At 43.6% G+C, this 25,424-nt stretch overlaps 1 protein-coding gene across 5 annotated transcripts in view; it reads right to left on the reverse strand.

Moving 5' to 3' along the window:
• The window catches only part of MTM1 (myotubularin 1), a 95,287-nt gene that overhangs the window by 23,129 nt on the left and 46,734 nt on the right, over positions 1-25,424 (reverse strand). For all 5 annotated transcript variants that reach the window (XM_088028603.1, XM_028091966.2, XM_028091967.2 and 2 more), the window contains 3 exons: positions 8,444-8,527; positions 6,181-6,330; positions 2,029-2,217 (listed from right to left, as the gene is read on the reverse strand). In XM_088028603.1, coding sequence (XP_087884729.1) covers positions 2,029-2,217; positions 6,181-6,330; positions 8,444-8,527 — 423 coding nt within the window. The remainder of the gene's footprint in view (positions 1-2,028; positions 2,218-6,180; positions 6,331-8,443; positions 8,528-25,424) is intronic.

The following is a 25,424-nucleotide window of genomic DNA, read 5'->3' on the forward strand; positions in this document are numbered from 1 at the left end:
TAACTGAAGATAATATGCAGAAAAATAAAAGGCAAAATAGACTTTTTGCCCCTTGCCTGGGTTTTGTTTACTTTATAATGGTGCAATGTTGATTATTACGTTGGGGCGGGGGGGGGGGTTTGTAAATTTCTAAATATCCACAAGGGAGGAACGATCAGGTCCCAAGAGAACAGAAGTCAGAAGGGTAAAAATCAATTAGCCAAGCATAGATTGAGTTCCCAAAAGTTCAAATTCTCCATCTCTGGTTAGTTTTGAAGTCTTTTCAGTTTCCTTTGCTTCAACAAAAAGGAACAACCCTGATTATCTAGTATGACGACATAAAGGTTCAAGGGCCTGTTGCTATGGATATAGATGACTAGGGGAGAGACACAGCTGAGGGAGGAGGGAACGGGAGCTTGGTTTTTAAAGAATGCTGCAGAGATCTTTAAAGCTTAGGTTTTTTTCCTTATTTTTTTCCTTCCCTTCATTCCTAAGAGCACTAGTAACACAGGCCTATTTCCTGAGTGTTAAAAAAGGCATTCAAGAATTCTGCTCGGAAGCTGGGGGGGAAAAAAAAAGATTCTACTGCTATCACAATAAGCTTTAAAGGTAATATGATAAAGGTAATCATTTTATACATTTTCATATTTTAAAATAATCTTTCTGAATACCTCATTTTAATGTTACATCATATCTATTTCAGGTTAAATGTATACATGCAAATATTGCATTTTATACGTTTTCAACTCTGAATTATATATGAGGGATGGAACAGAAATATCTAACATTACAAATAATGCCAGAAGATATTCATCTCTAGACTTAATTTCCTAAATGTTTTACTTCTACTTCCTAACTTACTCATCAACAACACCTCCCTGATTGCTTTACCTATAATTTCAAAATCATTTCCATTACTGAAACAAAAATCAACTGCAATAACAGATAGCTGGGCCAAGAGCCCACAGGGAGCAGAGGGGACCCCGCAGATGTGAATGTGTAAGACACACAATCCGTGTGCAAATAATGGCGAGCGGAGCTGCACATGCACGCCGTTTTACACACCCTTCCATTTAGGAAGCTGCTGCATCTCGCCAAGCTGCTTGAGGACTTGTTTTGCTTTCAGGGTCTTGTTCTGTGCAATGACTAATTGAAGATGCCAGAGAAGTGACCTCAGATAAGCAAAGTATTCACGATGATGACATTTCAGCCTACGGCTGATGAGAAACAAGAACTCTGAAAGGCGCAATGGCGGTGAAGAGCCCAGGGCAGGCCCGCCGTGGGCACTTACGAGTGACAGCTGGGAAATGACAGGAGCGGGAAAAACGAAACAAAGAGGAGAAGTCGAATGTAAAAAGCGTAATAATCTGGGGCTGCTCGGTGTACAAATGGCCTTACACACTGCGGCAGATTCTGTGGAAGCTTCTGAAAGCAACACTACCTAGTCACTGATGTTCACAATGATGACCCCGATCAACTTTAGGGGCACTCGGCATACTCTGCGTAAGAAGCCAAGAAGACGATGGAGACAGATTTTCTTTGAAAACAATAACACTGTGTGCACATGACTATAAAATCCGTGTACAGAGATCTACTCATTTCTTCAGTTATCTTCTATAACTGAGAAGACCCATTCATGAGAATAGTGAAGAGACCGTCTGGATAAAGCTACAGATTGAGGATTTTAACAATTTCGGCCTCCCACAACTCCTCGCAGATGCTTCAGCAGTCTATATATCAAGAGGGATCAAGAACAGCCTAAAGAGCTCCAAAGAGACTCCAACTTTTGCCAAAACTGAAGTTCATTACTGTTCTATACCCACCTAATTTACCTAAAGGTTATTCTCATTTGATCTTAATAGATTCGACTTTCAAGATACACTTTGTGGTTAAAACTACGTCCTACCTCAGCAAACCAGTTTTCCCATTTCAACTAAGTTTAACTATTAATATAAGCCCACGTGTTGACACACCGTGCAAAAACATTCACGTAAAGCATGGCATGCTGGCCGTAAGATAAGCATCTAGCGTGTCACTAAATATACTCACCTTGTTGGCCACTGCGTTTACATTGGGTCTTGCATCATAGATTGTGAGTTTAGAAATTTGTCTGTTAGTCTCCCTGATAACATCGAGATACTTCTCATCATCTTTATTCCGTTTACCACTCATACCGACAAGAGGCTGACTGCAACGCACGATGACTGTCTTGTTTTCTGGATGAATCCATGACAGCACCTACGGTGAGTTCAGAAATTTTAAGCTATCAGGAAAAAAAACAAATCTCAAAACTGTTAGAAATAATAATAAAAAAAAAATAAAGCACAATCATGGTGAAGTGAGTCTGATTTGGCCAGAATAGAATACTTGTTTACCTGTGATTTCACAGTGTGTGCACAACGAGGACTATTCAGAGACAACTAGAATAACCAATTGCTTTACTAGTCTTTTCTTAATTAGCACATCTCGTAGAGGTTAAATGCTTACCTAAAAAAAAGTTCTATCACTTAAAGGATATAAAAAGCTTCTGACACTACTTCAGTTCTGTAGCCTGCGCTGGATTTCTCAGACAGAAACAAGCTTTAGCAAGAAGTGAAACAAAGGAAATCATCTCTGCTACAATGTGTTTCTATAATACCAACTCACGGTCGTCTCCCCCAGTCTCAATCCTAGAATCTCACATAATAGGGAGAAAAACCCAAGGGAAGCAAAAAAAAAAAAAAAAAAAAAAAAAAAAGCAAGCTCTCAGGATGCTGCCAGAGTTCCCACAACGAAGCTTGGAGAGCCACACTTAGCACACAAGCCTAGCATGGGGGTTACCTGGTTTCTAAGCTTGCGGTGCAGGAGAAACACCTGTAAAAGGGAGCTAACAATGTAATACAATAAAAACTATAGAACTGTCTACTTTAAGTGGGTGAGTTGTTTGGTAGGTGAATTAGATCTCAAAGCTGTTAAAAACAAAACAAAACAAAACAAAAAGGGAGCCAGGAGTTGACTGTGGTGGGCAACAGTGTGGGCTCTGGGGGAGGCACATCTCTGTTGTGGCTGTAACCCGGGCACGGAGCTCACAGTCTCTGTTGCTCCCCTCTCCTCCTTCATCAAATGGGGGGGCGGAACATGACTCCATGGCCCTGCTGGGAGGATGAGCAAAGAACACATGTAAAGTAAATTCCAGGGGCAGGCCAGGTGGCCCGTGAAGTCAGATAGGGAAAATTGTGAAAAGCAGATGCAAGAACTGAAGAAGCTCACTTACTATAAGGCCAAATGTGTTTTCATCTCTGAAGTCACCCCCTCCATGATGGCAAATGATAAGCATTGATGTTCATAAAAACTGATGTGCATAATAGTGACAACAAGTTAGTGAAAAAAGATTATACAGTAGCGTGAATGAGTACTCATTCACTGAGTCTTTGTGCCATGCCAGAGACCGGTAAAAACACCACTGTGGCCCCTAAGATTCCAAAGGCTCAGAACTGGGAAGCCCTGGGACAAGCACTGGTCTCCTGGACCTCCATTTTCCAACCAACAATGTGGAGGTGACACCGGCCCAGCCTGCCTCCTATGGCCCTTGTTTCGAGACAGGTAAGAGACAGGAGATTCCTTTTATGCATGTATGTATGTATTTTTAATTTTTCAGGTTTACTGAGATATAAGTGATCGACAACACTGTAAGTTTAAGCTGGTACAACATGTGGATTTGATACAAGATCACCTTTAAAAGAGCACACTGCTACACATACAAGAGGCTTGTTATTTGATAAACACCTGCACCAACCTTTAAATTTAAATCAGGCCCTAGGCAAGAAACTGCCGTGTGCCACCACAGTGCCCTCCCTTCCTCCACCCCTCTTCTCCCTGCCTGGGAGATTTAAGGCTGGAATCACCATGCCATTAAGAAATGCTACTCTTGTAAGCTGTTTCGCTTTCTTTCTTTTTCTTTTGGGATCGCGACTATCTTATTAAAAAGGATGCTTGCTGTTTGACTCACAGGTATAAAGAATGATCACTTCATAACACCAACTACCATGACTGCTTTCAAAGTATATGGTACTATATTAGGTTGTTCCGATTAAGGTTGGTATCTAGAAGCCATAGATAATTAAGGATGTACACACATATTTAGCCACCAAAAGATGTTGATCGCAGCACTGTTTATAATAGTATAAGATTAAAAGGAACCCAGATGTCTCACAACAGAAAACGGATATAATACATTACGGTACACCGACACCCTTGCACACACTCATCTCTTTCCAAGAGGATGCTACGCAGAGAAAGTGGACTGAGGCACAAATTACAGAATAATTTCATTTTTTTTAATAAAAATATGTTTGCATAGAAGGAGGTTTGGAAGGACGTAGACCAAAATGTTAACTGTGGTTCTCACTAGGCGGCAGACTCCTTTTTGCTTATCGGCATTTTGTAAAATATCTAAAATAACTATGTATTACTTATATGTAAGGACTTCTGTAACTTGAAGACAAACCTGTTTGAGAGAACACAGGAATGCATATGAGAACAGATGTATGCATTAATGGCAACACTGATGCACATGGATCATTTTGTTATTCAACAATATCTTATAATCGTTCATGTCCTATTTATGCACACAATAACAAGAGTGCTTTCTCATCAATTCTTTTTGTATTTTTATATGGGCTTTTAAAAAAGAACTGAGTATCAACTATTAATGATTTCACATTAAAATCAAATACATTTTCTGGGGTATAGTCAAGAGTCAGGTGGTTAGAAGGTTATCAGAGAGACGACATTATCTACTATTAAATATTCTTAAGCATGGTGATCTATAAAGATATAGACATGATGGAGAGGTTAGCCTTTACGAGGAAAAATAAAGGCAGATTGGTGGCCATTATGAAGTAAGAAGGATCAATGAAATGGCTAAATAAGTAAAACGTTAAGCATTCTATTGGCTCTACGGTAGACTCTCGTTCACTCAGGGCAGTGGAGAATAGTAGGGTCCAGATGGCACCTGAGCACAGTGGACTGGGCACAGCTGTTTCATCTCCTCTCCTGGCCCAAATCCCATGAATTCGCGCACACACACACACACACACACACACGCGCGCGCGCGTGCGCGCTTGACACGGCAGATGTTCGACTGAATGAAGGCGTGAACAAAATCGATCCTGGCCTACAGGAGAACAGCTGGCCAAGGCAGGGGTGGAGTCTATGGCTATGGCACAGAAAAGTATGTCACAACGGAGGAGAAGAGGAGTAAGTAAACTTGTAACTCTAGCCTCGTTGGCACTACATTCTAGCAAAATGAGCTCAAGAACATATGTTCAAGTATGATATAGATCATTAACATATGAACAGATACTCATAATTAGAGGAGCGAGTGAATTTTAAAAGCTGTGATTCCTATTATGTTGACATCATACAAAAGTTTCACACAAATGTCCTTTTAAGGACAAAAAATGTCTAGACTTGGAGTTAAAGGCAAGGTGACATTAAATCTTAATTTCCTCAATCCTTATTTTTCCAAAATCTGTTATTTAGAAAACCAAAACAAAACAGCGTACTTATTATGACATGTCCTGAAAATTAAGAGGGGAAAGAATTCTCTAAATTTTTAGTCAATAAAATTTATGCACACAAAGTAGACGGTATGACTCATACATAAATATTTTAGAGCCAAAGAGAACTTTGTGAACTAGGTCCAATGATACCGTTAAGTATACTGTCTGGAATAATCTGCACTTGGCTCCAGTAGGCTAATGGCATTCAGGCAGCTTGCAAACGTGATGAGGACGAGCTAGACCTACTAAAGCCGGCACTCGTGTGCTCTATGAATAACAGAAGACAGGCAGCGTGTTGTTTCCAGTATGATTCAGCCGACGCTCATGGGGAGCCCGTCACATGTCAGGTATGGTACTACAAAGGTTGAAAACCATAAAACCCCTGTCCTTCCTTCTTTCCCTCCAGCTAGCACTTGGTTGATCTATGCATTATTTATACCCTCTCTCATATGAGAATTAGTTTACGCTCATTCTCTGACCTTGATTGTGAGCTCTGGGAGATGGGTGCTGTCTTACTTCTTTTCCCAGTTGGCATAGTACTTTGCCCTCAGAAGGCACTTAAAAATTATACAGTGGATTGAAATTCCAAGAGTGTTTCTCTGACTTTACTATTCTTATGGGATAAAAGGCAATCTTTGAGGGAAACTGTAGTACTCACTGGAATTCGATTTCTGGATCTAAAAGTTGCAACTCTCCTGAGATCGTCATCTGAGGCACGATATGGAACCACCAAGAGAGCAGGGTAAGTGTCACAGAGTTCATAGCACTTATTGATAAAAGTTATTCTCCAGTGGTGATTGGGCAAGCCCTGTAGGAAAAAAGGAAGTCCAAGTCAGTACTGCAAAACTTCATCTCTGGATTTGGCCTTGGCTCTCCTTCCTTCTTTCTAGCAGAATCTGCACATGCCTCTTTGACCACAGGGTAGGGACAGTCTACCATTTGTACTAAAGGGAGCCAGATCCGTAATCCAGACAACAGAAGAACACAAGACAAAACACTGGTGGCTCCCATAATTCTGAAATATCATTGGTCAATACAGATTCTCTTGAATTTGAGATCTTCCTTTATTTCATGTCAAACTATTTCTTACTACTTGTACAATAAAGATAAACCCAAGTTCATCGCCCACCTGTGTACCCCACCCCCACCCCAAAGAAAAGTGCATCATGTAGTTTCAACCTGTGTCTGATGGCAGAAAAGAGATCAGGCTACTTCCTGTCCCTACTCAAAACAGAGTGAATGCTTCAGTCTGCTCCAAAGTAGAAAGAGGTTAAGTTTATGAAGAAAGTCACAGAGGGGAAACAGAGGAAAACCCCTCTGGGGAGGCTCATTTCGCCACCTCCTAAAAGTTTTTTCAATCAAGTGGTTTGGGATCGGTGATTGCTCTATAGGTTGCATGAGAAATACAGCCATCTGCATTCTAAGCACACTGCTAATGTGACAGGGAGACACAGAGTACACCTCCCATCCTGTCATCCACCCACAAAACCGTATCTAGTATGGACAAGATCCAGAGGTGGTGGAATATTCTCTCCCCATACTCACAAATACACAAATACACACACAGAGGTGAGCTATGTGGGTGCTTGCTTTGGGGACAGACATTGTACCTTTTCCTTAGGTCTGGTCCTATAGACCACGGACCAAACAGGTGAGTCTGATGCTGAGTCCAATTAGAGAGTTTTAAGTCCCATGAGAAAGTTATAAGAAGAAAAGATGAAATATAATGGCAGTCTAAAACAAGATACCTTTCAACAGTTCGTATATGCATGCAATCTTAACCATGAACTGTCTTGTTTCAAGCTAGAAACACTGATCTAAAAAATAAGTCTTAATATTGTCAGCACACTCCAAAACTAAGGTAAAGATACTTAAATACATACTGCTACAGAGGTCTCCAGAACATGCAAAATGTTTTCATGGTCCTTCTTCTGCCTCAATAACTGACCCAGAACAGAGGTCATTAAAATGAGAGGTATATATAGCCTTTGAAAACTTAACAGCCTAAAGCTGCAGAGGACGTACTACCTCATGCATGTGATTTAACTCCTGCACCCACATTCCTGAGCATCAAATCTGCTTACAAATATGCACACCACTGGTCAAGGCTAAAAAAAAAAACAAAAACAAAATCAACGCAGGTGCTTGGTAGTGGAGGTGGTGGCTAGAAGGTTCTTCTCAAGTCTAGGGTTCTAAGATTTTACTTTACATTCACTGCCTTTTCATAGAAGGCAATTGGGCTTGATCTGATTCTCAAAGCTCACTCGACAAAAGTTCCCAATTATTTTAAGAGCTGTATAGGATGAGAACTATGAAAAACTCCATCACAAAACTCCTAGCTGGTCTACAGATTTGGTTAAACCAGAGGTCAAATTGTGGCTCTTGTACATAAAATGCACAGGCTCTTCTTCACAAAATGCCACAAGAGACCTTTGTCCCTGAACAGCAACACTATATCAAGCCTCTTGCCTTTGTTACAGCACATAATGATGCACGTGGGTGAAGTCTACAGAAGAGAGCAATAAAAGCAATTTTAGTATACAGTCATCAAAGTTTTCTTGGAAAAGTCATCATTACAGGGAAACCGTTCTAATTCATTTCAATCTGCAAACCAGAATAAATATAATTTGAATCTAGCTGTCAGTGATAGTTAAGCGCCCAGATATGTAAATATATAGTGACATGAACTCCTAAATAGTAAGATATAGAAGTTTGACTCTTCTAGACTCCAAATATGTGATTCATCTCATGAACAACATATCATATGGCTATGGAATGAGCTCATAAATTACAGAGTAATAGATAAAATAAGCTATAACTGCCATTTAAGCTAGACTTTGCAAGGATTTCACTGATGCTCAAAGAGCATGACCAACAACATATTGTCACCCGGCATGTTTGCGATTCACCACATGACTTACCTGCCTTCTGTATTCTTCGACTGGATTATAAACTGTCCACCCATCCACGTTAAACTTTTCTTCATTTAGAAAAGCAAATATGGGCTAGAAAAGGCAAAAGGAAAAAAAGAATTTAAAGTTCCGCGTGACGGAACTAACAGTCTACTAATACTACGTCCTCCGAGTTTTCACCCACCAGGTTTGCCTACCAAGAAATCACAATCCAAAGCGAGACTTTCAAAAAGGAGTAAGAGTGGAAAATACAGACTAGACTTAATGCTACCTTCTAGCTTGAGTAATCATTACTACTGAGACCTCAATTTTTCTATGGCTACAAACACCTTTTTTAATTTGTCCTTTTTAAAATGATGTTCCACAAAAATCAGGTTTCTAGACCAAAACACACCTATCCATTTTGAACAGTATTAGCAATTGATCAGGTAAAAGTCACTTAAAAAAAAAAAAAAGGAAAGTCAGGAATAATTACTAAACAGACAACTGTCTCAAAAGGGAATAATGACATGTTTATCTATTTAAAAAGGGACAGGACATTAGGAAAATTCTTAATTAATGGTTCTCTGTGAATTCTGAATCAATGCCCTGATCTCTGTGAAATGACAGGACCCAGACCTCTCTTCTCTCTCTGTGCTCACCATGGAGGCAATATTGATGAATTTCACAGCTTCAAATACCATCTATACTCTAGTGACTCCTAAGTACCTATGGCTCTCCAGCCCCGACTTGGATCTGCACACTTGGCTGTCCAAGGGACCGCTCCACAACTCCAGCCTGCCTCCAGAGGAGGACTCTGAAGTTAACACATCCAAAGCCAAACCCTTGAACGCCTCCCATCCTGCTCTTCCTACAGCCTCCCCATTTCAGTAGATGGCAGCCCCATCCTTCTAGTTGAGCCCAAAACCTCAGTGTTATCCTCATCAACTCACTGCCACCACCCTGGTCTAAGCCTCAACCATCTCCCACTTGCATCATTATAATAACCTAACTGGTCCCCTACTCTCCTCTTTACCTCTAAAGTCAGAGTAATGGTGTCACAGCCTAAGTCAGCTCAAGTCATTCCCCTGCCCCAAATCCTCCTGTGGCTTTCCATCTCACTTGGAGTCAAAGCAGAAGTCTGTCCAATAGCCTACATATGGCTGTCCACCCTCTGGCCACAGCCCCTATCAGGCCTCTGCTCTCCCATTGCTCACTCCACTCCAGCCACACTGGCCTCCGGTGCTCTTCCCCCAAAGCATCAAGCACAGACCAACATCAGGGCCTTTCTATCTGCCGTCCAGCTGTCTGGAATCCTTTTCCTCCATGGCTTTCCCCTTTACTTCTTTCACATCTCTGCCCAAATGTAACCTTCAACAGTGAGACTTATTCTGACACCCTATAGAAAAACTACATGCTATTCCACCCCCCCAGAACAGCATCCCCCATTCTCCTTCCCCTATTATTTCCCCCTATTACTTATGACCACCTGACAGATTATATGTATACTTGTTTGTTTACTGTTGGACTCCCACCGTCCCCTCCCCTAGACCATGGGCTCCATAAAGACAGACACCTGTTTTGGTCACATCCTATATCCCCCGTAACTGGAACGGTATCCGGTCCATGGTAGGCAGAATATATATTTGTTGCCCCAGGGAAAATGTCAAGCCTATAGAGCCCCTGCACCTTCTCTGGAAGCGCTGGGTTTGGGCACTTTTTCCTCTGTTGTCGTCCTACAACTGTGCATGCCAGCATCCCCTCCCCCACACTACAGAGCATTTCTGGAAAAGCCTTGCTTGGCAGCAACAGTTTTATGTATTCAAAAAGCAAGAGGTTTAAGAGACTGCTCTCTGGGCGCCTGGGTGGCTCAGTTGGTTAAGAGACTGCTCTCTGGACTGTCTTCTTAAACTTTCTTTCTTTCTTTCTTTCTTTCTTTTTTTTTTTTTTTTTAAAGCACAGAGCACCCTCAGCAGGTCTCAATCCAGGCAGTGGTAGGCCCAAATGCTGTGTATTCTACAATGGGTAGCACACTGACCACATGATACTGATCTAGCTAAGCAATTCGTTGAATCCACAGCAATACTTAATTATTCCTACCACTCGGGAAACACGTGATTTCTGTTAACTTCAGTTTAACTCAAAGACGGGGGGACTTTTGATGGAAATAGTACTAAAATGTACGGTGCACTCGTTTCTCTCTCAACAGAATCCGCAGCACGTATCAAAGCACTGTCTTGGTGACATCTGAGTACTGGATATTACACTGATCAATTTTGCTGAATACTGTGCTGCTGATGTATGTGTAGATGCCAGGTGGTTTGAGACACAGGGCTGTCATTCCCTTTAGAAGAAGACCTATAAGCCGCTTTCTTGAAATGAGTTCCTGACCTCCACATTTGTTTTTGTTTTTGTTCATTTTGTTTGTTTGTTTTTAGTTATTTGCACCTTTCCCATGGAGCTCAAGTGAATATGGCAGCCTTTTAAAAACAAAGAATAAAATTACTAACTCAAAGAAGGCCGGATAAAGCTCTCTCTCCAGAAAAATCGTCATGTGTGTTAATGCTATTAGTGTCCTTTGACTTGCCAGCAGCATTTTCAATGTAACTATTTCTCAGTCATGAATAATAAAGCAACTCCGTTCTTGCTTCACATATTCTCTTGTATCTTATATTAAAATTACTGATAAGTTTACAAAATTATTATCAGAAGATGAAAGTTATATAGCCCAAACCAAAATTATCTCCATAATTTCTTTAATATGTTTGCTTTAAGGGAACTCTGAATACAAGTAATATAAAAAATTGTCATTAATAGGAGAGTGGGTACAACGTCCTCATGGTAGCAACATCTCAGGTGGCCTTTCTCAAGAAATCATTCTGGAAAAACACTTCACATTCTAAAGACATCCAGATGAACAGGATGAGTCAATGAACTGGCATCCTTTACCTCTAAAACATGCCTCTGAGAACTCTATGATGGAAACAACTCCCAGGTTAAGAGCTAAGAGCCAGACTTGGAGCTCAGATATTTCAGGAAAGTTTATGAATCACCCAACAGCCAGATAGTCCTGGTCATGAAATACACAGGAGCACATCTAATACTGAATTGGAGCTTAAGGTAAAAAAGACCAGGTGTTTAAACCAAAATTTTAACCATCCAAATAAATTAGCTTACAATTATAAGGAAAAAAATATATTTAATATTTTATTTATTTACTTGAGAGAGAGGGAGAGGGAGAGCCTTAAGCAGACTCTGTACTGAGCATGGAGCCCGACATGGGGCTCAATCCCACAACCCTGAGCCAAAACCAAGAATCGGATGCTTAACCGACTGCACCACCCAGGCGCCCCAAGAAAAAATATTTTTAAAAAGCATTACTTGTTAGTTTTTAAAGAAAAACACAATGTGAATGTGAAGTTGTCGAGACTTGGCTCCACTGAGGTAAGCATTCCAAAAGAACCAATGCGGATATTTTCTAAAGTTGGATGTACCCGGACTTATTTCCCAGATTTTTTAATTTTTACCTTTTTTTTCTTTCCCCCTCTTAAAGATTCAGGTAAGAGAACGAAGGAAGAGTTTTAAAACACAAGCTCTCAACAGGGTAACATATAAAGGTGGATTATTACAAAAAAACTTCCTAAGCCTTAAAGCAAGGCAACAAAACCCTTCATCTGTACCTCATTATTACAAAGTACAAAATGCATCTACAAGTGGTGACTTGTAACAAGTCTTAAGCTCCTGTCTGAAAACTGTTAAAACCTAAAGTTAACAGATTACATGCCTTGAGATTTTTAGCTGTCATTTATTTTCTCTTACAGACAAATACATTTTTTAAGGCTTTGAGTCTTTTAGAACTTTATCAGCAGGTTGCCATTTCCAGTGATTCCTAACTCTATCCTTGGGTCACTTGGGAGCCTCTCTTTGGGAAACCGAAGTGCCACGGGGAGAGCACTTTCCTTTCTGAGGATGGATCGGGGAGTCGGGCGTGTGAGCCGGGTAATGATCAAGCTGGCTGCACGCGCCGGTCTCGCAGTGACTTGACTTCACAGCCTGGGGACCGTGCATCAGGAGTGCGTCCGTCCATCCGGGAGCCCCAGCTCTGCAGAGCCTCTGAGCCCAGAAGGGTTGTGCCCAATGGGGGCTTCAGGAGGCCCTCTACACCTTTCTTCCTGCTGGGGCCTGGTCCCTCGGGCCGGGCTCTGCCTCGGGGGTCGGGCTAGGGCAGCGGGGGGCGCTCTCCGGAGGTGCCAGTGGGTGCCTGGGCCCCACCTCGCACCCCGGCGGAGCCAGAATTTCCGGGGAGTGAGGTGGTCGCCCTGATCCTGAAGGGCCACGTGCCATACACGACCACACTCAGGAATACAGCCCAACGCTTCTGTGTGTGCGGGCTATCTGGGGGGCTGCTTCACTTTTTCTAAAAAAACTAATTTTGAAATACTTATAGATTCACAAGAAGTTACAAAAATGTACAGCAAAGTCCCATGCACCCTTCACTCAGCCTCCCCATTGTGAGCACCTTGTATAGCTAGAGTACAGTATCAAAACCATGAAAGGACACACTTAACGTGCTTACCCTGGCTTCAAGGGAGCAGGTTCTTCCTTTATTTGGCCCTATATTAGTATTTGGGCATTTCACCAATTCAGATTCCTACTAGTCAAGAGATACCATGCATGGAGACTTAAAAAAAAAAAAAAGCAATCATGTGCATTTTTTCCAGGATTAAAAATAGCACAATGTAACATTTGAAAAATGTTAAAGGACAAAGTTGAGATGAAAATCTCTGATTTCACACTAGGGATAAAAACAGCTCTGACAAAGAGAATGTAACTTGTCATTTAAATTTTCCTACATTTATCACTGTTGTGTCTCATGGGGGAAAAATCTGAAAGGACAACAGGTTTTAGATTTCATTTAATTAGCCATTATTTTAAAATGGCACCTATGTGAAGATGCACCAACTCACTTAAAAGACCTGGATTGGATTTATTGCTATTTAATAGGCTCCATAAATGTTGAGCAACTCTAAGTTTCCTTCTTTGGGGTGGGAGAGTTGTCCGTGAATTAGAGTTTCTAGATCTCATGAAGCCCCTTCCCTCAAAGACTTGTCATGTTGCGTCTCAGAACTGGATGTTGGAGAGTCATATTTGTAAAAATTAAATATCATTCAAAAGGGAGGCAGTTACAGAAGAAAACTATTTTCATAGTACCCAGGGGAATGAACTGATAAGCTACGAAGATTTAACAGTGCTTTCAAGTGATGCTGCCACCAGGCATGGACACAAGTTTTAGGAAGAACAGACCCTTTTTAGGAAGTAAACAAACTATAACTCTGAATACCTAGCACTAAAAATCCAGGGGACTGTTCACTCACTCCTTCTTTCCTGATGGAATTTCGCAGCGTTTGAACAGGAATTTAAGTGGGCATTTTTTTCTTTCTAATTTGATTTCAGAAATTGAAGACACCTGCCTTTTTAAAAGCTTCCATCTACCATTTAAGGGTGTGGCAATGTAAAGTCACCTCATTTTCATCTTTTAGGTTACACTTAAGAAACAAGACCTCTTCATACAAGGAAAAAAAATGCTTCCATCAAAGTTGCGGGGGAGAAAGCCAAAAATTTTGAGAAAGAACCACAGGAGGTACTGAAACTTGGCAAAGTTTATAGTTCAAAGTAACATCTTTCATGTAACTGCATCAAAAGTAATTTAATCCAAAAGTCTGACAAAAGCCTCACAGGTCAAAAGTGGCTAGCACATAAATTACCATTTATACTTCCGCTGGCTTAAATAATTCTCCTAGTCCTCTTTCCACCACCCTCCCTGGGGAAAGTGGCTTCATATTTTTGGGTTGCCATCACCTTCATATATAAATGTACATATTCACTTATTCAGGAGGAGAAGACCCCGAAAGTACACTTGAAATGTCAGTTGAAACCATGTGGAAAAAGTATCTTCTTTCCTACTTGTCCAAAATCATAATCATTTAAGGTGACATTTCTCAGGGTTCATGTGCCACACCTCCTCTCACTGTAAGTGTCTCTCCTGGCCATTTTGGCCACATCGATGAAAATGCCATTGATCACGTCTGGGCCCACCAAAGAAACCTCTCCCCAGGTGAGAGCTCCAGGTCTACGCAGCAACCTGCCTCATAGATGTCTATGTCTGGTTGTCCTACAGACACCTGCAACTCTGCATATCTGAACTGGAAGTCGCTGCCTCTTCTTCACTCCCCTCCTATATTCCCAGTCCCGACCGCTGGTCCCACTGTCCACCTGCTTATCCAGGCTGGGTTCTTCCCTATCATGTCATGCCCCATCATAACTACATTCACACGATCAACGGATTCTACTGATCTTCTAGATCTTCCTCAAATCCATTCTCTCCTGTCCTCTCCATTGCCCCATTTCAAGGACTCATTATCATGCCCCTGGGTGAGTAACAAACATCCCCGGAAATAAACTCCTGCCCTGCTCCATCCAGTCTGCATGCTGCAGCCCAAGCAATCTTTTTGAAATCAAAATCTAATGTCACTTTCCTGCTTCAACCCCTTGAATGGCTCCCCTCCTGTTTAGATACAAAGTGGAACCTCTTGGTGGGGCGTGGTAGGCTCCACAAGCTTTGGGGCCCAGCCTCCCCCTCCAGCACCATCTCTCACCACTACCCCCACATGTACACCAACTCACGTGTGGGTCCAGTCTGTGTCCAGCCTCTTCACATTTGCACATACTGTTCCTGCACTTGGCCATGGCCATTTCTGCCTGGCTAATGCTCCTACTCATCTTCCAGGATTCACCTCCTCTAGGAAGCTGTCCTTGACACCAAGTCCCTTGCTTCCCGCTCCCCTGATAGCCTGTGCACATGCATCTGTATTGAATGCACTTGTCTGTCCTCCCGGACAAGTGGGCATGAGCCCCAGCTCCCCACACCTAGCCATAAGGCAGGCGGGCATTGTGTAAATGCCTGGAGAGCAAAAACGGGGAGGAAAGGGATGAAAAAGAGGAGGAATGAGGACAGGCCCGCCCTAGGAGACCTTCCACTTCATAAAGCCTCAATGGTTAAAAGAACGTCACTAGTACTTGAAGGGGGATTGATGCAAGAAAAGAAATATTCAGAAATCAAAACACAAAGAAGAAATAAGTGTGTGATAAAGGTGGTGTTTCAAACGAGTGGAACAGTCAACAAATGGTATTGCAACAACAGTGGAAGAAAGACTTGGATCCATATCTTACACAGTAACCCCGAATAAATTCCAAATTGATGAAATATTTACATTTTAAAAAAGAAACTGAAGTTTCAAAGGAATATTCTAGGGATTCTTCTATGACTCTGAGTAGGGAAGACATCCCTAACAGGGAATGTAAAACCCAAAAGCTGTAAAAGAAAATGCAGGCAAGAGTTTAACCTAGCAGGCCTGGCTGCTCTCCTGAGACAGGTCTGCTTGTGAGGTCGGCCCTCAGCTGGACTCTGAGAACCTGGGTTCTCGGGAGAGTTCCCATTGCTCCCTAACTGATAAGAGGGGTTCATGGTGCCTCAACCATATAAACGTGGTTTATGCTTAACCCTAACCCCGGCTTTCCTTCTGAGAGGCAGTGATTTGGGGACATGCTAGGCAGAGGGTGCCTCATGACCAGCCTCCAATAAAAACTCTGGGTGCTGGGCTTCCCTGGTTGGTAACATTTCCCATGTGTTGTCTCAGCTTGTTGCTGTAGGAATTAAGTGTCTCCTGTGTGACTCCACTGGGAGAAAACTCTGGAAATTTGTGCCTGGTTCCCCCCACCCCCAGACTTTACCGCATGTACCTTTTCCTTTTGCAGCTCTTCCTCCATACATTTTTGCTATAACAAATCACACTTGTGAGGATGACTATATGTTACAGCTTCTGAATTCTCCTAATGAATCATTGACGGTGGGGTGGTCTTAGGGACCCCCATCACAAAAAATTGCTAAATACAAAGATTTAAAAAAAATTCCCATGTCAAAAGACATATGGGGAAAATATTTGCAACTCTTATTACGAGTGTAACTATTACATAAAGAACTCCTTACAATTGACAAAAAAAAGACCAAAATCCCAAAGGAAATATAGGCAGAAGCCACAGAGAATCACTAGAAATACAAATAGCTCAAACCAAAAGATATTTAATTTCAGTCAAATAGGATAAATACAAAATAAAACTATGAATCCACATTTTCACCTATTAGATTAGTGAAGATCAAAAAATCAGAAAGCATCCTGGATTGGTGCAGGTGGCAAAACCTGTGACCGTACGTGGCAAAGAGGAATTAAGGTGTCTAACCCCCGGACTTTCAGACAGGAAGAGCGCCCCGGACTTCCCGGGGGTGCCAATGTCACTGTAAGGGTCCTGAGATGTGGAAGGAGGCCGAAGAGTCGGAATCAGAAAAGGAGAGTGAGAATGGAATAAAGTCAGGGTAATTCAAAGGACTCGACCAGGGCTTTGGCTCTGCGGATGGAGGAAGAGGCTGTGAGCCAAGGAACGTGGGTACCTCCAGAAGCTGGAAAATGCAAGGAATGGGCTCTCCTCTAGATTCCCCGGAAGACACACAGCACCACACCCCCCCTGACTTTAGTCCAGTGAGACCCATTTTGGACTTCTGACCTCCAGAACTGTAAGATGACAGACTCGGGTTTTTCTAAGCTGCCAAGTCCGTGGTCCCGTGTTAGAGCAGCTATAGGAAATGAAGAGGGTTGGAGGGGATGTCTGGAAACAAGCACTCTGACACACTGCATGTGGGAGTGAAAGCCAATACATCTTCTTTTAGGGATATTTGGTAATAGCAGTAATTCCACTTCTAAGAACTTACCCTACAACATACACGAGCACCTACAAAATGATATATGTGCAAGGTTACCCACCGCAGTTTATGTAACAGCAAATGATAGGAAATGACCTCAGTATCCATCAAGAGAGGATTGAAGAAAGTATGGTACAGTCAACAGAGGACTGTATGGTCATAAATAGGGTGTAGAAGATGCCTAACAAGTTGCATGAATAGGCTTAAACTATCGCTGGGTGGACAGTAACAGACTGAAAACACTGGTTGTCTGTGAGGGGGGGATGGGACGGGGTGAAGGACGCTTGGAGCGACATACCTGTCTTAGTTCCAGCCAGTATAACAAGTTACCACACGCTGGGTGGCTTAAAACAATGAACATTTACTTCTCACGGTTCTGGAGGCTGTGAAGTCTAAGGGCAAGGAGCCAGCAAGGCTGGGTTCTGGTGAGACCCACTTCCTGGTTTACAGAGGGCAGCCTTCTTGCTGTACTTCACTGTGGTGGAAAGCACAAGCTCTGGCCCCTTCCTTTACCTATAAGGTCCGTGATCCCAACCTGGGGCTCCACCCTCATAACCTCATCTAAACCTAATCACCTCTCAAAAGCCCCACCTCCAAATACCATCACACTGGGGGGTTCGGGCTTCAGCATAGGATTCTGGGAGAACACAAACATTGAGTCCTTAACAGTACCTTCTATACTTCCCGAATTTTCAATTATGGACATATATTAGCTACTGTCAAACTTTTAAAGTAGTGCCTGTTGAGTAAATGCCCTTTATAAACAGAATATTCTTACTGATGACTTGGTTGCTGCTGGTTCTTCATTCATTCATTCTACTGACCTTAGTATATTAATTCAACAAACACTTACCGACGGCCTACCATGAACAAGGCATTCAGTAGAGAAAAAGATGAGTAAGACACAGGCACTGTCTTTAAGGGGTCAGAAATTCTCCAAAGGACAGTGACAAGGAGGGCACAACTGCCGATCCCGTAAAGAGGAGAGCGCAGAGAGAGCGCCTGGGACTCCAGAGAATGCTTAGGTGACTTCTAGGGAGATGAGCCTGGAAGGGTAAGATGACCTTGGACATGATCATAACAATGATGACAAAAAGGCACAATTGGTAGCCAAACTCAGCGAATATGAGGCCATCAGCAAACATGGCCAAAGTGCAGGAGGGGGTCGAAAAAAGTGGGGACAGTTGAGAGGTGAGGCCACACAGTGGGGGAGACCCAAGTCTGTATCTGCGCTGACAGAGAGGGAGGAACTGCTGATGTTTGGAGGGCGGGGGGAATGAGAGCCGAGTCCCAGGGAGAGGACGTGCAGGGGTGGACTGGGTAGGAGACAGAAAGGAAGCAGGAAAACCAGTCCAAGTACGATTCCACCACTTGAGAAAAGAAGAGACGAAAACCCCGGATTCAGTAAACATTCAGGAAAAGGGAAATCTCCCAATGGTGGCCTTGATTTTGGAGGAAGAGAAGATACCATGAGAAACTGGGAACACAGAGGGGCAGGTTTAAGGGAAAGAGAAGAGATTATTTTAAAGGAACGTTCAGGGGTCAGTTGAAGTTATGGAGCAGCTAAAGGGAAACACAAAGCATTGCATCTGGAAGTCAGGTCAGATGGGCAATGCCGGAAGACAGGAGAGGGAGAGAGACTGTTGAGGGGATGGTCTAGAGCAAGAAGGAGGGGGGAAGAGTGGACTTTTCTACAGGGAGAGGTGTCTGGTATACAGATGCTCTAACTGAGCCTTCTGCGGAAAACATCTAGAAGTGCCGGATAAAACAGAAACCTTTTTTTAAAATGCTCTACTGAGCTAGCTAGGGAGGAACAAATACTCAGAAGCTAAACACTAACCACAAATGGGAACGTAGAGAGCAAGAGGAAAGCACTGCTTTTACCTCCAGGCGCTCACAGAATGGATTCTCATGGCCTGTTGGGAGTTTAGGAGATAGAGGGCATAAAGGCCCAGGCTCACCCAAGATGCCAAGACGGGCATCAGACTGGAAACCGCCTTCAGTAGAGGTTGGCCTCCCAAGTGCTACAACCTCAGGGTAAAGACAAACAGCAAGTAACCCCCCCAAGACTCGAAGGAAGTTACCTGTCCCGATTATTGGTGTTGATCGAGGGAGAAAAAAAGTCTCCACTGCTGTCCCCCACCAGGAATTCATAGCCACAAGGCAGCTCTGAAGCAATGCGTAGCCCAAGCTCATAAAACTTGGATGGTCCGGAAAACATCAAGCAGGGAATCTAATTTGTAACTGACCCACACCGGGAGTGCCCTAAGATGCCTGGCAGAAGGAAACGTCAAACTGCCTTCGATCCTGGCCTCTGAGTAATCCCATAAAGGTCCGAGGAAGAGGGGTTCAGAAGCAAGAATCACAAAACAGCCTGGGGAACCAGGCACCTCGAGCCAGCAAGTAAGAACTCAGCAGAGCAGGCCCAGCTGAAGAGCGCCGTGGTGGATGAAGTCAAAGACACGACGTCCCGGGAGCCAGAGGGACGCTCCAGGTATCAGACTTCCGCATACTTCACATGTGTTTTACAAACATCCTCTCGTGGCTACTCAGTAGTTTAAAAAACCTGTGAAAGGAGAGGTGGCTGGAGCACTTGCAGGTTCTTGAGTCACATTCAAAAGCATAGCTCCCCTGGCGTGGGAGGGCGAGAAGTGGGGCGGGCTCTGAAGGAAGTGGCCGCCAAGCACGTGCAGGCAGGCAGAGAACACTGGGCTTCTGAAGACGGATGGCCACGCGGGGCCAGTCCTGCTGGGAGCATGGTTCCAGGAGATGGGGAGCAGGGAGAAGAGAGAGACTGAAAGAGACCAAGGGCCAAGTCCTGGAGGCGGCAGGAAGCGTGATGAGACCCTCAGTTGGCCACATTTACTGCTTGTCCAAGAAAAAAAGAGTCCTAGCCAAGGAGAAAATGGAGAACTGAGACCTGCTTCAGTCCCAAAGCCACATCTAGGCTAAAAAGCAGGTATAGGGTGTGTGTGTGTGTGTGTGTGTGTGTGTGTGTGTGTGTGTGTGTGTGTGTGTGCGCGCGCGCGCGTGTGTGTGTGTGTACACACACAGAGTACTGCTTCTCATTTCAACTGCCTTCTGAAAATGAGCTGTTTGCTTTTATCTATTCTGTGGTCAGCCTAGGAAGTAGGAGTCCACTAAATTTTAGTCTGAGATTTTTAAAATCTCTAAGCAATTTATAAAAATGTCCCCAATTCTGGACTGAAAAATGAAGGCCCAGGGAAAAGTACCCTCGTTGTTAATTGCCTATTCACAGGATCATTTACAACTCTCATTTGAGTGACTGAAAAAGATGTGCGCCCTCATCACCCGCTTTGGTAATTTTTATGCAATCATTTTTACAAGCAAGTACCACTGGACCTGAGCCAGAGTGGACACAAGGTAGAAATGACACAGCGTTCAAGTCGTATGGACAAGTGGCAAAGACTCTGAGAAGCGAAGGGAGAAGTCACAAACACCTACAAATGCAGCCGGACCCTCTCCTGAAAGGTGCGGCCGTTTCTAACACCTTGCTTCCCCCGTGCTGCCCATGGTAGGAAATACCACACCATCAGTCCGTGGAAGGCTGCTGGTCTTCCCAGAAAAGGCCCTGAAACCCAGCTGTTTCTCTCTCTCAAAAGCACAGGCAGCAGTCTTCTCTCCTGTGCCCAGTCCTACCACCCACATGAAGGTCAAGTTTACCAAAGCAAACAAAACACCAAAAGCCTTTGCAACTACACGAGTGCTGATGAGTTCAGAGTAACAAGAGGCAGAAAACACTGTGATGCCCAAGAGCTTAATCCAGAATGGCGCAGGAAAGCACAGACCACAGAGGTACACACGCCCGAATGAGCCACACTACACTGGAAGTGGGAGGCCTGCGTGGGGCCAGAAGAGGGACAGAAAAAACAAAGGGAAACCTTTTCTGAAGACGATCACTGCTGCCCCTATTTCACATTTCTAGTTAAGATGCTTTCTGGACTTAACACACTGAAACTTAAGACTTTCAACTAATCCTTTATCCAAGTACGACCAATGGTTTGTTAATAAGGATAGTAACCTTATCCACATAGCATCTTTCTTTTAAGGGACTTAAAGTGTCTCACATATTATCACAATTACTTTGTTAATATTCTGGGGGAAAAAAAGTGTGTTGGGGCAATCATCCTTCTTCTTTGCACCTGCCGGGAAAATGGCGTGCGACTGCACAGCTGACATTCAAAGGGCACTTACTGCATGCCAGGCACTTGTAAACAGTTTATGTTTAATCCTCACAAAAACTCTAGGGGGCAGAGACGGTTATTATACCCATTACAGATGAGAACACTGGAGCACGTAAATATTATATGGCTTCCAAAGTTGCCAAGCAGGTAAGCGACTGAGCCAGCTTCAGACACGGGCCCCTGGACTGCCTTGCGCGTGCTCGTGAGCACACACCAGCAAGGCTGCGTAAACAAGTCCTCTCTCTGGCTCTCCCTCATCCGTGGCTGCCACGAGCCTGGCAACCGCGTCCCGGGCTCCACTCCTTCCAGCTCTCCACCTCCGTATGTGAGGCTCCACTCCAGGACTTTTGTCAAAACGCAAGCCCTTCTCTTAAACAAAATTCAGGAAAGTCCATGCATGCCTATAGCTGTAAAGACAGATGTAAGTGACTTATGCCTAAATTAACTCAAAACCCATTTTATTCTATATATTCTACCTTTATCTAAAAGATTGTTTTTCAAGCTTTCTAGATCATGATTAACAGAAAACCATACACTTTGCACCATGACCACCTCCCTGTACATACACATACACACACACACACACACACACACACACACACACACACACCTGAAGCAAATGTTTGACAAAACCATACGTACCCATGGTACGTATTACGTATTATGCTCTTACTATTTTCTCTTCTAGTCCATTTAAAAATGCAGGTTGCAACCTAGTAAATGGATTTCATGACTCAATAATACATTGGGATTAACAGTTAAACACTCATCTAAAATTTATATTCTCTCTGGTTATCCCACTTGGGTGAAAAATGAGCAAACTTTAATAAAGGAAATCAATGAAAGAAGAACTCTGGCATTGAACGAACCACCCCAACAATTAATTACTCTCTTCAATAGCACTATCAGGCTCTATTCAGATTTACACAATTTTTGTTCTTGCCTTTAAAAACGTACGTCAGAAGCATTGTTACATTTCTTTTTTTCAAGTTTTTTTTTTTTTTTTGAGGCGGGAGTTGAGGCAGAGGGAAAGGGAAAGAGAATCTCAAGTAGACTCCCTGCTGAGTGCAGAGCCCAATGCAAGGCTCAGTCCCAGGACCCTGACATCAGGACGTGAGCCAAAACCAAGAGTCAGATGCTTAACCCACTGATGAGTCACCCAGGCGCCCCAGCGTTGTCAATGTTTCTTATAAAAATGTATCATTTACCTAGTAGTAGCGTTGTCACAAGGTAGTTTGCAAAATTGGTACAAGTTCTAGTGTTTGTAAGGCAAAACAAAAATAAAGCAAGAAAATAAACACTTTGGCTGAAGTAGAAAATGTTATGGGAACAATGTCCAAGTCTGACTGGACCGACATAATACGGAAACAATCAAATTAACAGGTTGGGGTCGACTATGTGTGGCTAAACTGCTCAAGTTCAATTCAAAGTTTAAGTCCCAACTTGAACACACTGAGGGGTGAAAATGCTAATGGGGAAGGAGGCCAGAGAGAGCCAAAGCGGTGGTCTGAGAGCAAAAAGCCCACTTGTACACCGTTCACCCTGTGGCTGGATTTGGAACCCAGCTCTCCTGGCCTTCAGACAGCATTTCATGGATACAACAGCATGCTTACTTCTGACCTCAAGTGCTTACAATAAAAAAAAAAAAAAAAATCACTGAGATAATCTGCAGCTGGTTTAACAGTTTCAATAATATTAACAAAGTGATATTTTTCAAGCAGGGCCCTTTGTATTGTTCAATGCAATCAGGCTTAGATTAGGCTTCCAGGAAATCCCTTCCTGGCACACTCTCGCATTCCCCACCGTGGCAGCTTGAAAACTTTTCTTTCCCTCCTGTCTCAGAGGAATAATTGTTCCTTCGCCTTTCCAACACTGCCCTACAAACTGGCTTTCGCCCCATCCCCCTCTGTCTTCCCCAGGATCCTGCTTCAGAAAGATCCCTTCTCTCTCTTGCTTCCTCTCCCCTCTCACAAATACATTCATTCACCTTTCTCAGCTTCCAAGCGAAACACAGGTTTTGTTTGGACTTCTTTATTATACATCAGGGTTACTTAAGTAACCTAACGACCTTAAGCAACCTGGGATCGATGGGCTTCAGAGGGGCTGAAACCCTAACATTTTATGTGAGGTTTTGTACATAAGTGCATTCTTCAGGGGATGAGAAACTGTAATTTTTATCATATTTATCAAAGGAATCCATAGCTCCAAACAGATTAAGAACCACAATTTCAAATCTACATCTCTAGACCCTATTCTGAGGAGCAAACCTGAAATCGCTGCTGTCAATTGTCAGAAAGCCACAACAATGCTAACAGCCACACAAATAAAACAGAACTCCCCACTCCTCCCTCCTTGCCCTGTCCTCCACCTGTCTCCTCAAACAAAATCCTCTTCTGACCTCCCTGCTCTGTCAACGGCACCCCATCCTCCTCAGCACTCAAGCCGCAAACCCCAGAGGGAAGGATGGTTCGGCCGCCCTCACTGCCCTCTCTCACCAAACTGCTGCCCAAGCTTGTCGTCCTCCACCCCGCCCTGGCCGCCTGCACCGCCGGGCCCTCGGTCAGGCACTGCGGGCCTCTCCCCTGGCCTCTGGCTCCCCTTCCCAGGCTCTGTGACCTCTCTGCTCCTGTCTAGTCTTCGTGACCTTGTATTCAGTTCTTTCACTTATTTCAAAACCTTCCGTAGGCCTCCACCACTTCCCCAGGTATTAGCTCCTTCCCTGGCAACGCCATCCATCACGTGAGCCCAGAGCTCCTCCTGCCCACGCTCCGACCAAACAGCGCCTGGCTACCCTCATCAACACTTCGCACTGCTTCCAGCTTTCCTTCTGCTGTGTGGAGGGTCAGGGTCTTGCCTCTGACTGAAACCCCACTTCCTCCAACGGAAATGATAACCATCCTTCCAGGCTCAACCCAAATGACTATCAAATTTCATTCAGGCTTTTCCAGGTAGGTTGGACGTGTTCCCTTCTTCCCGTGAATCCCCAGTAGACTTCCTCTCCATTTCTCTTATAGCACAAAAGTAACTGTTCCATATCGGGGCCAGACACGTGTGTCCTATCACTTCTGTCACACCCCTGAATGGGACTAGGTTATCATTCCTTCGGCCCATACTCCTCCTCCTCATCTGCCCTCCCTGCTCCCTGACGCCACCCAACACAGTACCCTGAAATGAACTTGATTTACAAGATAGTCGTACATGTTGACTTGAATAGCAGGAACAGATGTTCCAAAAGCCATGGCAATAGCTGATCTGTTCTTACCTGCATCTTGTATTTTTTCAGTGATTAGTTTAACTTTTTTTTTTTTAAGATGACTTTGAGTGGCTAAAACTCAGGGAATGTAATTTTCCAAAACTTTGTATAAGCAATCCGGCTGACATTTCTTCTCAAGTTTGTCACTTCCCAAAGAAGAAGTAGGGATTTCTAGCGCAGGTACAAAAACTAAGGCCAAGTACCACAGACGAGAAATCAACCCCTCTGTGGACTACTCCAATGACAGCAACCCGGAATCCCCGGCTCTGATGCTAGATCCACAACATCCAGAAATTTGTCCCATATGTTTCCATAAAATGGATTTTTCCTTCACTTTCTACTAAACCTGAGTTCAATAAAAAAGCCATCATTGTACAACTCCCATGCAGAAGTCATTATGGTGAAGTGAGAGAGAGAAATAACGGCGGCTCCCTGCCTTGATAAGCCCATAGTATAGCAGGAGGCAGGCAATTCCTACCTAATTACTACGTAAGGCAGTCTGAGGTAAGTGCTCTAACAGAGGGACCTGCAAAGTCTAACAAGTGAGAGGCAAGACAAACCCTACAGGGGGCGGGGGGGGGGGTATACACAGATTGTATATAAAAGGACTTATGGCCGAGCAAGGTGGTGGAGGATGGGCTTTAAAGAGACAAGGAGCCTGCAAGTAAAGGGGATAGAAAAACCAAAGACTCTGCTCTGAGAAAGTTCTATGTATACTGGAGGAGCACAGGGAAGTCC

Source organism: Eumetopias jubatus, unplaced genomic scaffold, assembly GCF_037043125.1.
Source record: "Eumetopias jubatus isolate StellerSeaLion01/CBP00866 unplaced genomic scaffold, mEumJub1_p1.0 scaffold_11, whole genome shotgun sequence".
Lineage (NCBI taxonomy): Eukaryota > Metazoa > Chordata > Mammalia > Carnivora > Otariidae > Eumetopias > Eumetopias jubatus.